At 42.4% G+C, this 15,059-nt stretch overlaps 1 protein-coding gene across 1 annotated transcript in view; it reads right to left on the bottom strand.

The window, feature by feature from the left end:
* The window catches only part of LOC310986158 (plasma membrane calcium-transporting ATPase 1-like), a 96,204-nt gene that overhangs the window by 36,393 nt on the left and 44,752 nt on the right, over positions 1–15,059 (bottom strand). The window contains exons 3-8 of the mRNA XM_083971969.1: positions 14,239–14,436; positions 13,705–13,962; positions 12,698–12,823; positions 11,806–11,931; positions 8,839–8,874; positions 1,247–1,420 (exon numbers count right to left, since the gene is read on the bottom strand). Coding sequence (XP_083828095.1) covers positions 1,247–1,420; positions 8,839–8,874; positions 11,806–11,931; positions 12,698–12,823; positions 13,705–13,962; positions 14,239–14,436 — 918 coding nt within the window. The remainder of the gene's footprint in view (positions 1–1,246; positions 1,421–8,838; positions 8,875–11,805; positions 11,932–12,697; positions 12,824–13,704; positions 13,963–14,238; positions 14,437–15,059) is intronic.

Here is a 15,059-nt window from a genome sequence, read left to right as displayed (position 1 = left end):
CCAGACTGACTTCACCTCTGCTGGCGGCTGTGGATGTAATGTACTGATTATATTAAAAAACCTCCTCAGGCCACCGTGGGGAGAAGCCGCCAGACACGGTGAAAATATTTATTTCTCTTCTGTGGCACATAAGCGAAACACATGACCCTGCAATAACTGCTTCCACAGTCTCTGTAACATTACTATTCAGAGCCGATGAACAGTAACATCACCTCAACCTCTGGAGATAGCAGGGCTATGTGCTGGCACACACACACAGAGAGAGAGAGAGAGAGAGACACATGGAGAGATGAGCTGCAGTACAGTTGCTCACGGTGAACTCCCTGAAGTGCTGTGTTTTTAAAGCATCTTTGGTCTCCCTGTGTTTCCAAAAGAGACTCAGAGCTGCTCATGTCTGGTTTCCTCCCGATTATCCTGACCATTAACGCACACGTCACAGTCCTCGTTGTCCACGTATGCACGAGTGGTCGGTGTCTGCACACCAGCAGCGTGTGTCATGAAACGTTTCATAATCATAATGAAAAGTACTTTTGGCAGCAGAGGACTTCCATATTCAACAGCTAGACGATCGAAAAAATTCCCCCACCACCGAGGGGTGGCAACATTATTAAAAAGCTCCTGCAGAGGGAAGCCTTCTGGATTTTTACTCAACACCATGGAGCCAAATGGTCTTAATGAAAAAATGAATTTGTCTTGTTTTTAATGAATGGTGCCCTTACATGGCTTATTGTATTGTTGTAATTTTGTGTATTTAATCATGTCTTGATTAGAATCATGTCCTTGTATACTTATTCGTATTCATTACACTTGTATTATTGTGCGATGTGGTAGCCTATCACGTGAGCCGTTGGTTTATGACGCGTTTCCCTGCTCTCCCAATCAGGGACGCAGGCACGGGATTTAAATCCCCCGTCCACTGAACAGCTCCGTTTGCTCTGAAGAAGACCCAGCATCGAAACGTCAACAGCTGCACCTTTAAATTTGTATCTATCGACCGTGTGCTCCATTGCTCATCTGTCTCCAGCCCTGAGACGCACCAGTCCACAGTTCATCAAGCTGAAGCGCGGAGGATCTCCCTTTTTATATTCAACAGCTACTCTGAGGATGGCGGCGACTTAACTAATATCTCTTTAAATTTCTCTTTTGTTAACTTGACATGGCATGGGGATTGTGTGTGTGTGTGTGTGTGTGTGTGTGTGTGTGTGTGTGTGTGTGTGTGTGTGTGTGTAGGTGTGTGTGTCCTTACCAGCCTTCCCGATCTGTACAGCCAGTCTGGTCAGTTTGCCCTGCAGCACTGACTTCTCCTTCTTGGTCACGTTGACCTTCTTCACCGGTTTGACCTCCTCCTTTTCGTCCACCTCGGTGGCCTCCTCGCTCTTCAGAGGCTGGATCTCCAGGGCGATGCCATCCTGGGTCTTGGCTGGAGGAGGAGGAGGAGGAGGAGGAGGAGGAGGAGGAGGAGGAGGAGGAAGGGTGGGGTTGGGGGAGGGGTGGGGGATAGAGTGGTGGTTAAAGGGTAAAAGGAGGAGGAGGGGGCAGGTTTTAGGGGCAAATGTATAAGGAGAATGGACAAGCAGGGGTAAGGAGGACGGGGAGATGAGGAGGGAGGAGGTCAAGGGAAGGTCAGGGTGGATGAGAGGAATTGATGGGATATGGTGCAAAAGGTAGATGGAGGTATTTTTTATAAGAATGGAGATGGAAAAGGGAAGGGTAGGGTATGATGGGTTTACAAAAGGTGGATGAATTAAATCAAATATAACAACCAAATACAACAAAATGAAGAAGGGAGGAGGGTTGAGGAGTGGTTTGGGGATAAAGGGTAGAGAGGTAGAAAAAACGTTACAGATTCAGTCGGAGGGAAAGCGGAAAAACGACAGGACGGGAGTTTTTTGCACAGAGATCAGAAAAGACCCCTGACTCTTTATCATTAACATGGTGACCCTTTGACTGAATGCAGAGAGCAGCATGTCATCGTTTTTTTGATCACAGAACATTCATGAACAAGGTCCAGGTAGCTTTCAGAGAGTGTCACAGACGAGTTGGGAGCAGCAGGTCATAATGAAGAGCAGCAGACAGAACAGAAAACAGCAGATACAACAGAGAGGATTTAACAGGGAGCTGTCAATCACACGCACACACACACACACACAAACACTCTGTTTCACATCAGAGCTCAGAGAGTTTGGAACGAGAGCCGGGCTCTGAAGTCTGACATGGTGTCTGGTTTCGCGTCCTGCTCGGCGGCTCTGCTCGTCATTTGCATAAACAAACTGTGTATTTGCATTTCACTTCATCAGCTGTGATCCTGTTTGGACTGTAGTGCTGTAAGTGCAGCTTTTTGATCTGTTTGATCTCTGCTCATGAGCTTACACTGAATTCAGCTGCACTCTTTCCATCCACTGCTGTTTGTCATATTTCCATACCAAAGAAATGTGAGCAGGTGATGAATGGAAACAGAACAGATCTACAATTAATCTGACACACTCGGGTTCGGATGTGCTGTTTGTCCTCGTGAACAACTGAGCTACAGTAATAACACTGACTGAACCTGCAGTTATTTTACCATGAAATCCCATAGTTAAAACTTTCTTTGTACAGTTATTAAAATCAATACTGGAAATGTTTGGCCACAAATTCTCAAACTCCATCCATTAGCTAACTGTGTTTTCCTGTATTAAATCTTATAGGAGAATCATCACTGCTGGAAACAATATCAACATCACTTCTGTAACCAACAATACCAACAGATCATGGACATAAAGCAGGTTTAGATTCCTGGATGACCGGTAAAAAAGTTTCCAAGCAACAGGAAAAACTTAATCGGTTCACTGCTGTGACACTCTGCCCAGGTTGTCCAAAATCTCACCAGGCAATTGTTAATGAAATTCAAAATGAATGGGGGGAACATGTCTGATAGAAAACGTCTATTTATTATAATCTTTTCGTTGTTCTTGTTATTATTATCTACCAGTGTCAAATAATAAAGCCTGTTGGGTCAGCAAAGACAATTCTCTTTCTGTTGAATGTATCTCAGTTTTCGATTTGTGCTGGAGAAACTTTCACTGGAAGCAGCAAAGAGCAAAGTAAGTCGATAATAATGATTGTTGGAATCTGCAGCGTTGGGGAGTGGGGAGCATACAGACCGCTATTGTGCTGTATCTGCAGTGAGTTTTCAGCAGAAAGTTCAAATTGAAACAAAGTCACTGATTGAGCCTCATGGAAGAACCAGTACAAACTGAATGTGACTGATGTGAATGTGTGTGTAGTGGCTGGGGCTGAACTGAGAGTTGGGAGTAATTTTGCTCCATGGATAAAGTGTGTAAACACAATGAGTCTGACCAGGGTTGTATGGTTGGAGAAAATCAAATGGCGGACCATGGCAGCGGCTGTCACAAGGGCAGTAGCCGGTCTACTGAGCTGATCTGCCGGGGCCAACCTCCGTCCTCATCCCAGGGGGATCCTGCACGCTTTTAGAGGTTTACCGCTGGCTGGTTAAATTCATTTTAGGAGATTAATGTTGGTCTCATTGATGAAATTTAACAACTGTGGCAGTCGCATTAGTTTGTTTGAATGAAAAGTGAGCAGGACTGCCTCTGGGCTACGTACTGAAATCACCACATTTACGTAAATAAATAAATCTTTTACAATGAACTGATCAGTCTAATAAATTTTATTTTGTTAAGTCAACATGGTTACTGTACATGGCAAAGATTATTACCACTTCATGACTTAAAATTACTCAGTATTTCTATGGGAGTGTCACCACTCTGTTATATCAATCGCTCTGGTCGGCAGTAGTCGGGGCGGTGTGTTTCACTGCTTCCTTTCTCCCGACTGTGGCCGACAAGAGGCGACAGACTTGTCGGACAAGAGGCCATCAGGGTCGGGTCGCGTCGGGGCGGTGTGTGGGGGCCTTTAAGGTAATTGGGAGATTATTTTACATTGTAGGTGCAGACGTGTTTAACATGTTGCTGAAAATGGACAAGGTGCCACTGGAGACACTGAAACCTGTAACACGGTTTGAGACTGGGAATGAGACTGGTGTAATACAGCTAATGAACTGTAAACAGACTTGACTGCTACAGTAGATAGGTGTGTTTACTAACAGAGGAGGGTTGTAAATATTAACTCTTATTAATTCTTCTGCAAATGGTATATGGTAAAAATGAAGAATTTAACTCCCCACAGCTGCTAGCAAAAGGACAACAAGGTCAGTAATGTTTGTATTGCATTATCCACTGGTAGTGGCCACGGATAAGGCCCAATCAGGGAGCATGTTGATGTCACTGGTTCTAAAAGTCTCACTTTTTGTCCATCCAGACTACAACACAGAGTTTTCAGACTAATATGGTTTTGGTGCTTGAAAACACAAGTATCGTGTGGACAGGAGGTGAAAACTTGAAAAAGTTTCGAGTTGAGTGTTAAAATGAAACTGTAGTAGTGTGGACATAACCTTCATGTTGAACCCGTTATCCATCATTTGGTTCTGTTGTTAATGGCTGGCAGTATTTCTCAATTTCTCCACTCAGCCTGAATATTGAAGCGATACTTAATGGCACATTTGTCATGAATAAAGCGAAACAAGAACACAAATGTAATGAAGTGGCATTTTGGTTGATTGTGGATGATGCTGATTACGAAATCTCATTAATGTACTTGTTAATGAGCAGTAGCATTAATCAAGGTTAAACCAGCAATTTATTGCAAATTTGTCCGAACGCTTGAATGAGCAAACTTGACAGAGAAACATTAGACAAGATTTAGGGAAGAAAAATGAAATGTTCTTGCATGAGGCTCGATGTAAAAATGAGATTTCCTCCCAGCTTGCTGTTGATATTTTGTAGAGAACATCCACATTGAGCTTTGAATATTTAGGGATGTTCACACAATGAGTTGTAATGAGGTTTTGGACACTTGAATCCCAAACAGCTCCTTCACTCTCAGTGGCATTGCCTCACTTCAAGTTTCATTTAGGTGAGAATGAAGCTCCCCACACTGAACTTTGTGAAAAGGGAAGTGATTTCAGGACAGCACGCAACCTTACATGACATTTAGACATTGTGAATGTGTCAGTGTCAAACCAGGAAGCTGCAGAGCTTTATGCACATGGTCCACTCTGAGGACAAGCCACGACATAGAACTAACTGACACAGCTTCACATGAACAGGACTGAGACCCACTGACCAACCACAGAACTGTAAACAGGCGCAGCACTGAACCATGGGAGAACACGTGGCGGGCAGAGGGGACGAGGGGGTGTCTTGACAATCAAAAAAAAACAAAACAAAAGAAAGCAAGTCAACAAACAGAGGACAAACTCAAAGGATCACCCCAAAAATAAAAAAATATAATAATTTAAAAAAGGAAAGAAAAGAAAAACAACAGCGATGCAGAACCACGACAGAGAAAGACAGGAGGAGGTAGAGGAGGCTGCAGAGCTGTGGAGGCTGCAGGAGACTTCAGCAAGACAGAAAAATAACAGAAGAGGGAGAGAGTCAAACAGTGATTACAAGACAACATGAAGTCCTGAGCAACACCCTGCAAGGAGGCAACAGTAAGAGAAATGAGAGGAATCAAAGGCGAGAGGAAAAAAGAAACTGAAGATACACGAACAGAACAGACGACAGCCCACAGCCCACTAATACTGCAAGGGTGCAACTCCCACACACACTGACAGCCTCGATACAGCCACAAAAAAAAAACATCACAGCACTGTTCGTTTTTTCCTCATCGGTGTCAACACAAAGTCACATTCATTTACAATGGAATAAATAACCACATGGTGGGAAAACGGACCATGTAGCATTTTAAAGCCTCCATAAACTCTCAAATACAATGAACATAACAGGTCTCCCTCCTTCCCTGTTGACTTTTACTCTGTCACATCTGCGGGGAGTGTTTGGTTTCACTGTGCGTTTCCTTCACACTGAAGTAATCTGAATTTATCAGTAAGTAAAAACAGTTTGAGTGTTAAATTGATCGAGTCAAAGCAGCAAAATTGTGCGTATGACAGCGTGCTGTTGAGCTGATTTCTGTTTCAACACTTCCTCCATCTTTAACTGTGAAACAGCCTGAAGCCAATTTCCACAACAATTAATATTATCAGTCCAACATGTCACACTCACCTCAAATTTTGTTCATAACACTCAGTTATTACTTTCAGTTACTTCTACTTAGCTGTTACAAAGGGATAATTCAACATTTTGGCAAATTGGCCCATTGCCATAATCGCTATAGTCATAGCAGTAGGTTCGTTACCTTAATTTGTCGGTGTAAGCTATTTTTAGAACGGCGGAGACGAGCAGTAGGCTGCTCAGAGCTACACTATTGAGGCTAAAGTAATTTCTTGGTTTCCCTCATCAAACTCATCAAATACAAAATCCCCAAACTCCAAAACACTTTCGTGGACAAGTTGTGAGCTGCACAATCACCACGCTATGAGATAATAACGGAACGTTACGAAACAGAGCCATTTTCGAGGTAAATACAGGGTGAATACAGAGTCTGCTTGCTGAAAAACTGTCCCTGAACGCAACGCGCATTAGCGGATTTGCATGGATTTACCTCTAAAACAGCTCCGTCTCGTAACGTTCCGTCATTATCTCGTAGCGTGGTGATTGTGCAGCTCACAGTGAACCTACTCCTAAAACTATAGGTATTATGAGCCGGTGCATATTCTCATTTGTCCAGGTCATAGTATTTCAAAGGAGGTTAAATCGAAAGCAACTGGACTTAGTTATTTGTCTAGGAAGACGTTTCACCTCTCGCAGCTGACCAGGCTGGGACCAGTCCCAGCCTGGTCAGCTGCGTACATGAACTGATGAAGCCTCTTGGATGAGAGGTGAAACGTCTTCCTAGACAAATAACTAAGTCCAGTTGCTTTCGATTTAACCTCCTTTGATATAGGTATTATGGCAATGGGCCAATTTGCCAAAATGTTGAATTATCCCTTTAAACATTTTGTATCCCCTGGAAATAATCAATTACCCTACTGATAGAGAAGTAATTGTCAACAATTTTGTTATTTGATTATTCATAAGTTGTATTTCTGGAAAAGTCACAATTCTGATTACTAACCAGAATATCTTTGGTCTGAGATGTCACCTTTGTCTCTACGAAAGTGTGTTGGGAAGATTTATTGTCAATGAAAACTATGCTTCACTACGATCCATTCCTCTTTCAATTTAAGCCTTGTAGCTACAGGAAGTCTCCAGTTAAATGACGGCAGCTTTACGGTGATCAAAAACACTGTGAAGTAGAAGCTTTTGAATGGGTGTGTGTTAAATTTAGAGGTGCTTTACCCAATTTTCTTGACCGCTGGGGGGCAAGAGGACTCCTCCGTCAGCCCTGAAACGTTTAAAGTGCGAACAGCTGCCTACTTTCAAAACCAGCCGAAACAAAGAAACATCATTGCTCTGAATTCATGTGAAAACAGCTGCTTGCTGCTGGAGTCTGAGCCATGGAGTTCATCTGGCATTAAACCAAAGCTGGAAGCTCAGAGAGGCTAAGAAGCTCAGCGGAGCTGCAGAGATGGTGAGGAATCGACTGAGTAGATGATGTGACTAAAGGCGTTTTGATCTTGATGTGTGTTTTAGTGGAGGTCGTCTGTAACTGCAGCTCTGGCTGTGAATTATTTTTATGTGCAAAACTGTGATGAGTGTCCAAGAGTAGTGTGCATGTGTGTGTGCGTGTGTGAGTGTGTGTACATCAAGAAGCATTCTGCCTACAGCAGATGCTCAAACCATAGGAGGTCGGGAGGAGGGTGGCTCTGTGTGTGTGTGCATGCGTGCATGTGTGGAGACAGCTTGCAGAGGAAGTTGGACATGTGTTGGATCACACGAGACATGGAGGACGGTTGGCTGGTCAAGTTTGGAGGTTGGAGCAATGACATCGTTACCACATATACACACACACGGGCAACAACACACACACACACACCAAACCCATTAAATATTAAATATTTAAAGGCACGGAAGGAGCACTTGATGTCAACACAGCGTCACACACCAAGGACACCTCAGAGGTCAGGCTGGTTTGGACTGATGCTCATGACTCATTCATGAGCGTGCAATGGGACAATTCGAGGACATAATTTTACAAACATGTGAAATGGGAAAAATAGGAGAAATTAATTAGAGATCAGACAAAGATATTATCACTCCAATAATAATTTTATTTTGGTAGACAAAAAATATATTTAAAATATATATTGTGTTCACACTGATTGTTTTTATCCACTTTGACACAACTAAATAAGCTAGTTGGCCATATAATATTTTAAACTCGGTGGCAGTAATGCCTTTAATAACATGGCTGTGTGGAGCCCTGAGTATAATATAATGTAGCTTGCTCTCTGACTAACAGTTATTGTTATTGTTCATTAATCTGTGATTATTCTCTTGTTTAAAAAAAAAAAAGACTATATGACTCATAATTTCTCAAAGGACCAACTATTTGAAGCTTGTTTGTCCGACTAAAAGTCATGACAATTACTCACTAGCAAAAACATTTTTTAAATGTACTCAAATTGTCCCATGCACTCAGAACTGAGCCAAAAGATATAACTCCATGGTCACCCTACGATGGTTGCCATGACAACTGTGGACACTGTGATGGGCTGTCAAAGACCTGAAGGTTGAGAGTTGCACCCTTTGACAGGTAAAGCAAGGCGAAAGAACGCCCCCCCCCTTTTTTTGTTTTACAGCAGAGAGAGAAAGAGAGGGAGAGAGAAATGGACTGGACACTCCCCTCCTGCCGCTGGGTGGAGGGTGAGGAGGGGGTGAGTAACAGGGAGGATGGAGGGACAGAGAGGGGCAGATGGATGAATGGAGGGGTTACCTTTGTTGCGATTTTCAGGGGGTCCTTGTTTTTTACCTGTTCGGACAGAGAGAGAGGGCGGAATGCTGATAAGATGGCTCAAAGGAAAAATAAGATCAAATCAAAACCGAGGGAAAACACAAAAGTTCAAACTGATAGAAACCCACAGGTGTGTGTGTGTCGTGTGTGTGTTGTGGGCAGGAATGGACCAATCAGAGGAGAGAGACACGTGATTTCCTCAGTGTTTGACGGCCAATATAATCAATTTATGAACATATCTGTAATGAATAAAAATGTTCAATTCATTTGATTTAAGAAAATGTTAAAAATATTGTTATACATTATTGTGGGTCTGTTGATATACTGCGTTGTTGTATACTGAGAGAATACAAACAACTAGTTCTCATTGTCTGAGGCTAATAAGCTGTAGTAGATATAAACTGAATGTAAATACTTAACATCTACATACCAAAGACTGTGTATATGGTTGTATTACTCAGCCCCCTCTTTCTGTATTTCTAAACTCAGCTCTGCAATCTGTTTCACTTTGGGGTTTTTTAATATTTGCTGAATGGCTGCTGGCAGGAAAACTTTATTGAATGTCATTCCTCAACTGTCTGTCATTTCCTTTCCTGTCATCTCTCTACAGTTGGCTTTCAAATAAAGGTTGATTGTCAAAAAAAGTTAGATTTTGAAAGGTCGATCTTCTTGCTAAAAACAAACAAACTAGATTGTTGTTAAATGTAGTGGAGGCAGCTGATTGGTCAACACTTAAAGACAACAATGTGCGGGGACGGGGGTCAGCTTGTTTTGGAGTGACTGATCTTTATTGCAGCACAACTTGTGCTCAGATCTAAGCATCTGTGTATTGATCCTCTGCAGTTGTCTGTTAACACCTTTTGATCATGTATTGATCAGACACGTGACAGATGTGAGAGCTGCAGGTCAAATGCATTTCCCTCCACAGGGACATTCAGCTTCCTGTTGCCCTAAAATGGAGCCCTCTGCTTTGTTTTTTTTTTTTTTTTTTGTGGTTGAGGTTGGGAGGGTTTGGCAAGGTCAAAGACACACACACAAACACTCCCACACACACACACACAAACACACAACTCTTCATTCTTGACATGCTTTGTATTCGATGACTTAGATTGAACTGCTGAAAGGGTGTGTGTGTGTTTGCACAAACTGAAGGCTGAACAACGGGTGTGCCTCCAAATGAATGCAAGAGTGTGTGTGTGTCTGTGTGGGTGTAGGTGTGTAGCAGGTTAATGAAGCCATGAGTGCTCGTAAAGTCTGTTGTGAAACACGACAACAACAGTGCATGTGTGTGTTCTTGTGCACCTATCTTTGAGAAAGAGGAGTTTCAGACTTGGTGTGTAGACCCTTGACAGTGGAGTTACTGTATATATAGTTATTTATATAGTTATTATGTCAGTGAGGAATAAAGTGCAGCAGTTCTGGCACATGTATTCATTTTGATCGAATGTGAAAAACTGGTCTTGTAGTTTTCTTCATTAGGAATTCATCACTTTGTTTTTAAAATGAGTGGCTGGAGGCCGAGGTGTGAACCTGAGCGTCTCTCTCCACTGAGCTGGTACATTCAGCCAGTTCACAATGAATGCCTGACAAACTAAAACTTGAGCAAATAAAACAAATGATCGGACAAAAACAAACCAAAGAAAAAGACATGAGTAAAAAGGGGGTTAGCGTGATCACAAGCAAATCAAAAGCCATAGAGACCGACTGCAGAAGCCTGTTGGTTTTACATCAAACTGCTCTGTGATAGTACGAGGATCGTCTGGACTCTGGCTTTTGAAGGGTTCCACTTCAAAAAGCAACTGAGTGTAAACAGGGACAGGTACGTTTCGCATTTGTAGCCAACATTACATCGCTGTCAGATCAATACCTCAGTATATCTGGCATACTGTATATTAACATGAATAAATGAGACTATGATGTAGGGTTTTTTTTTTAAACTAGGGTTAGGGTGTGAAAACACTGACTGGAATGTGCATGATGATGCCTTCATTTGCATTTGTCCTACAGTAATTGGAAAACTGGCAGTGGTTCCTAAGCCTGTCAAGCTTCCCATCTCACACGTATTCTGTTAACATGGTGGGAGATCCATCATGAAAATCCACACTAAGTTATCAAAGAAACAGAAATAGAGAAAAACAGCTTGTTGTTCATGAAAGTCACTGGCTGATCTAGTAAACAAACATTAACTCTCTGGACTTAATTCAAAACTGTCTCCAGTTGATTGTTAAATGGGAATAAAAGGGTAATAATAATGAGAATATTTCCTTGTATTGCAAAGAGAAGCTCTTGAGCTTGTTTAAAAACAACAAAAATATGATCAGTTCCAGATCTACTTCTTTCAGCCTTTGTCACAGCTGTAGGCAGTAAGATGTTCAGCCAAGAATACTAATGTTAGCAGATTACAATGATTACTAATGACACCACCCTACTGAAGTCTTTGGATGCAGAGTATCTTTCTTACAAAGCTCAGGAAACTGAATTTAACATTAGGTGAAACTCCTGCCAGGTATGCCTTAGACAGGTCGCTACGCTGTGATTGGGCAGAGATTAGTGAAGACCGCTAAGCTGTTGTTCATCAGTAAATATCACCTCATCCGTGGTCTCATTTATTCACTGACAATACATTTATGTTGAAATTAAAACTAAATCATCTTAAACAGTTGGACCCTTCAAACAGCGCTGCTGTTATCAGCCCAGACTGGATGAGGTTCTGACAGGAGAAACTTCAAATCAACACCAGCTGATTAAAAAATAAAAATAAATAAACAACAAAAAAATAAAATGTGCAAATATTTCCAATCTGCGCTGTTCAAACGGTAGAGTAGAAATATTCAGAGGCTGACGCAGTGACAGTCGTCTTTCAACTTCCCTCCCAAGACTTCACACATCTACTGACTCCAGTGACCTTCAATGTGAGTCGTTCGTCACAGGCTTTGTGTCATGTCTTACTTTTCTTGACCTTCTTCTCTTCCTCGCTATCACCGGCACCCAAGAGAGTAAAGATAATGCCAGTTTGAGAGTTGAGGCCGACAGCGCTCACGACCATCCTGCCCGATCCCTCCATCACGTGGGTTCCTGAGGGAAGATTTGAGAAGGTACGAGTCACCACCAGAAACTTGGTTTACACCTCCACCGTGATACTGTCAACAAATTACTGATTATTCTGCTCAAGTTTCTCAAAGATGAATCTTAAACTACTGATCCTGAGGACAGAGGCTGGCGGAGGAGGACGTCCTGTTTAAACGGTAGTGTTACAGTAAGATTACAAAGAGCCTGCATCCTTAGATACTGATTTTACACATATTCATTATAATATACATTCCCAATGCAATACTGGGGTTCCCCTATGGCTCACCTGGAAGAGTGCGTACCACGTCGACTTTGTCCTAACTGCAGCAGCTGTAAGTCTGAATCCAACCTGCAGCTCTTTGCTGAATGTCTTCCCCTCTCTCTGTCCCTGACTTTTCTCTCTATGTCTCACTGTCCTGTCACAATTAAGGCAAACATTCTCAAAAAATAACTTTAAAAAGTGCAGCGTGACATTTGTCATTGTTTTCGGTTAATGTATGATAAAATTTGCATAAAGTAGCAGATGTGTTTATAAATAAACACTTGAAGGTACATGTTAATAGATAAATTACATGATTGACTATGGCACTCAATTGATTAAACATTTTAATAGACTGACAGCCCTAATTATTATTATTCCTATAGAGTTGCGAGTTACCTTTTACACACAACAGGTAGCTTTTGTTTTTTCAGGATAATGATTATTAGGGGAATCACTTCAGACCAGAATCATTCACGCTGGTCCATGTCGTGTGACTGAACAGACACTCACCCGACAGCAGCATGGGGTCTTTCTCCATAGACTTGCGGACCTGGTCGGATTCTCCAGTCAGAGAGCTCTCGTCAATCTTCAGGTCGTTGCCTTGGATCAGGATCCCATCAGCAGGCAGCAGGTCTCCTGGAAGGACAAAGGTCAGAGGTCAGAGGGTCTTATTTCCATCACCCCTGGGAAGTGAGGAGGATCTATTACAGCGCCTGAATGTCATTTATTTCCCAGAATGTTGCTTCAGTCCTAAAACTCTGATAAAGGCTAACAACAAAATGTTACATTTAAAACCCAAACCAAACAGCTGAATACCGACTGTTTATTTTGCCTTTTGTTTATTGAAATAGATGTTAAAGTAAAATAGAAATGATGAGTATATTTGTTTTTTTTTCTAAATCCGTCCATTCTGTAGTTGCTATTGAGTAAGAGTCGCAGCACACTGTGATGTGTGATGCTTCATTTTACAAAAAAAAGATGAAGGAGGCATGTTATGTAAAACTGCTTTTTTGGAGTGTGTATGTAAGATTTCCCATCAGCCATACACTATATGGCCAGCCCAGCTGGGTAGCCCTGTTCACATACTTCTGTGTCTGAGTGTTTTTCCTGGTTTGGTCTTGGACCCCTAGATCCAAAGAAGGGAAATCTTAATGCGATGGCATGCAATGATATTTTAAGCTACAGCCAACTTCCAGCTTTGTGTCAGCAATTTGGGGAAGGTCCTTTCCTGTTTCAACATAACAATAAGCTCAGTGCACAAAAACCAGGTCAACAAAGAGTAGTGTGAGAACTTGAGTGGCCTGCACTGAGCCCTGACCTCAAACCCATCCAGCGCCTCTGGGATGAACAGGAATGACACTTATGAGACTCATCACCAACATCAGAGACTGACTTCAATAGAGTACAACTTCTGCAGCCAGGCTGCTGTAGCAACATATAGCTTCTGCCATAACAGATAGCTAAGAAGTTCAGGTATTAACATCACATCTTCTAATCTGGCTTCCGTGATCTCTTACCGTATTTGATCTGCGCGATGTCTCCCACCACGATCTCAGCCACAGGGATCTGGATGACCTGGCTTTTGCGGATGACCGTAAACTTTTGTTCCTGCTCGATGCGACTCTGCAGCCCACGGAACTGCTTCTCCTTGGACCAGTCGTTGAAGGCCGTCACCAGGACCACGATAATGACCGAGAACAGGATGGCGGCACCCTCAATCCAGCCGGCCTGGGCCTCGCCCTCGTCCTCGACGCCACCTGCGACCTCGCCACACGCTGCAAGAGGACGAGGAGGCGTTAAAGAGGAATCACTCTCACCAGATGAAGTTCTACTGTAGTAACTCAAAGCTTCAAATACTTTAAGCATCAATGTTTTCAACACAAATGCATTCAAATACTTTCTGTCTTTGTGCAATGAAACACATATTTTTTTAATCCTTATTCATTTTTTTTAACATTATTGCACAGGGCAAGAGCCAGACATTCAAATTAGTGTCCTACAGCCCTATCCTTCAGGTATGCAACGCATGTGAGACGTTCGAGTGCACCGACCTTCACTGTCACCTCCTGGTGGATGGTAGAAGGACAGGCCCAGCGAGATGATGGCTGCGATCTCCAAGATGATAAGCGTAACATCTTGCAGAGCTTCCCACACCAGCTGCAGGAAAGTCTTGGCCTTCTTCGGGGGGATGAAGTTTTTCCCAAACGCCGTGTGACGTTTCTCCAGATCGACAGGGTTACCAGAGAGACCTGCACACCCGAACACAAGACAACACGATATAGTGAATTCAGCACAGAACAGGAAATAACGGGAGTGAGCTTTGCTTTACACAAAAAAAACATTTGAATTTATTAAAGGATAGCCCCTACACACACCGAATAATAAAGTATTTTTGTAAAAATAAAAAATAAAAAGATGATTTCAGTCACACATAATGCTTGTCAAGAGGCGAGAAAGAAAAACTCAAGGCCTCTAGGTAGGAGAAATGATAAAGCACAGCTGACACCACCCTGATCTGACTAGAAGCCTTTATCACAGTGCTGAAGGAAAATTCAAACACAAGACATGACACTAATGAGTTTCAAGTGTGCGGATGGAAACAAAGGTGTCACATAGTTTATGTACAGCAGCACACTTGAACGCTGTAAAATGCTTCACAACAGCTGTTCTATAAATTCTATACTTTCATTAAGTTTATGATCGTTCAGATTTTGTCGACACCGTCTGTAAAGGTGACGGTTCAGGTCAGAATCATTGCTGCTAGGATGCATTATTCTGAGGGGTTGAAGGGTGTGTCAAGTGTTTTGTCTGTCCCTGAGGGTTTTTTTTATATTACAGCCTCCTCAAATATGTGAATGTGATCCCAGCTTTT

This window comes from Trachurus trachurus (assembly GCF_905171665.1).
Source record: "Trachurus trachurus genome assembly, chromosome: 5".
Lineage (NCBI taxonomy): Eukaryota > Metazoa > Chordata > Actinopteri > Carangiformes > Carangidae > Trachurus > Trachurus trachurus.
The sequence above is the reverse complement of the archived record's forward strand: the minus strand, read 5'-3'. Positions and strand labels throughout refer to the sequence as shown.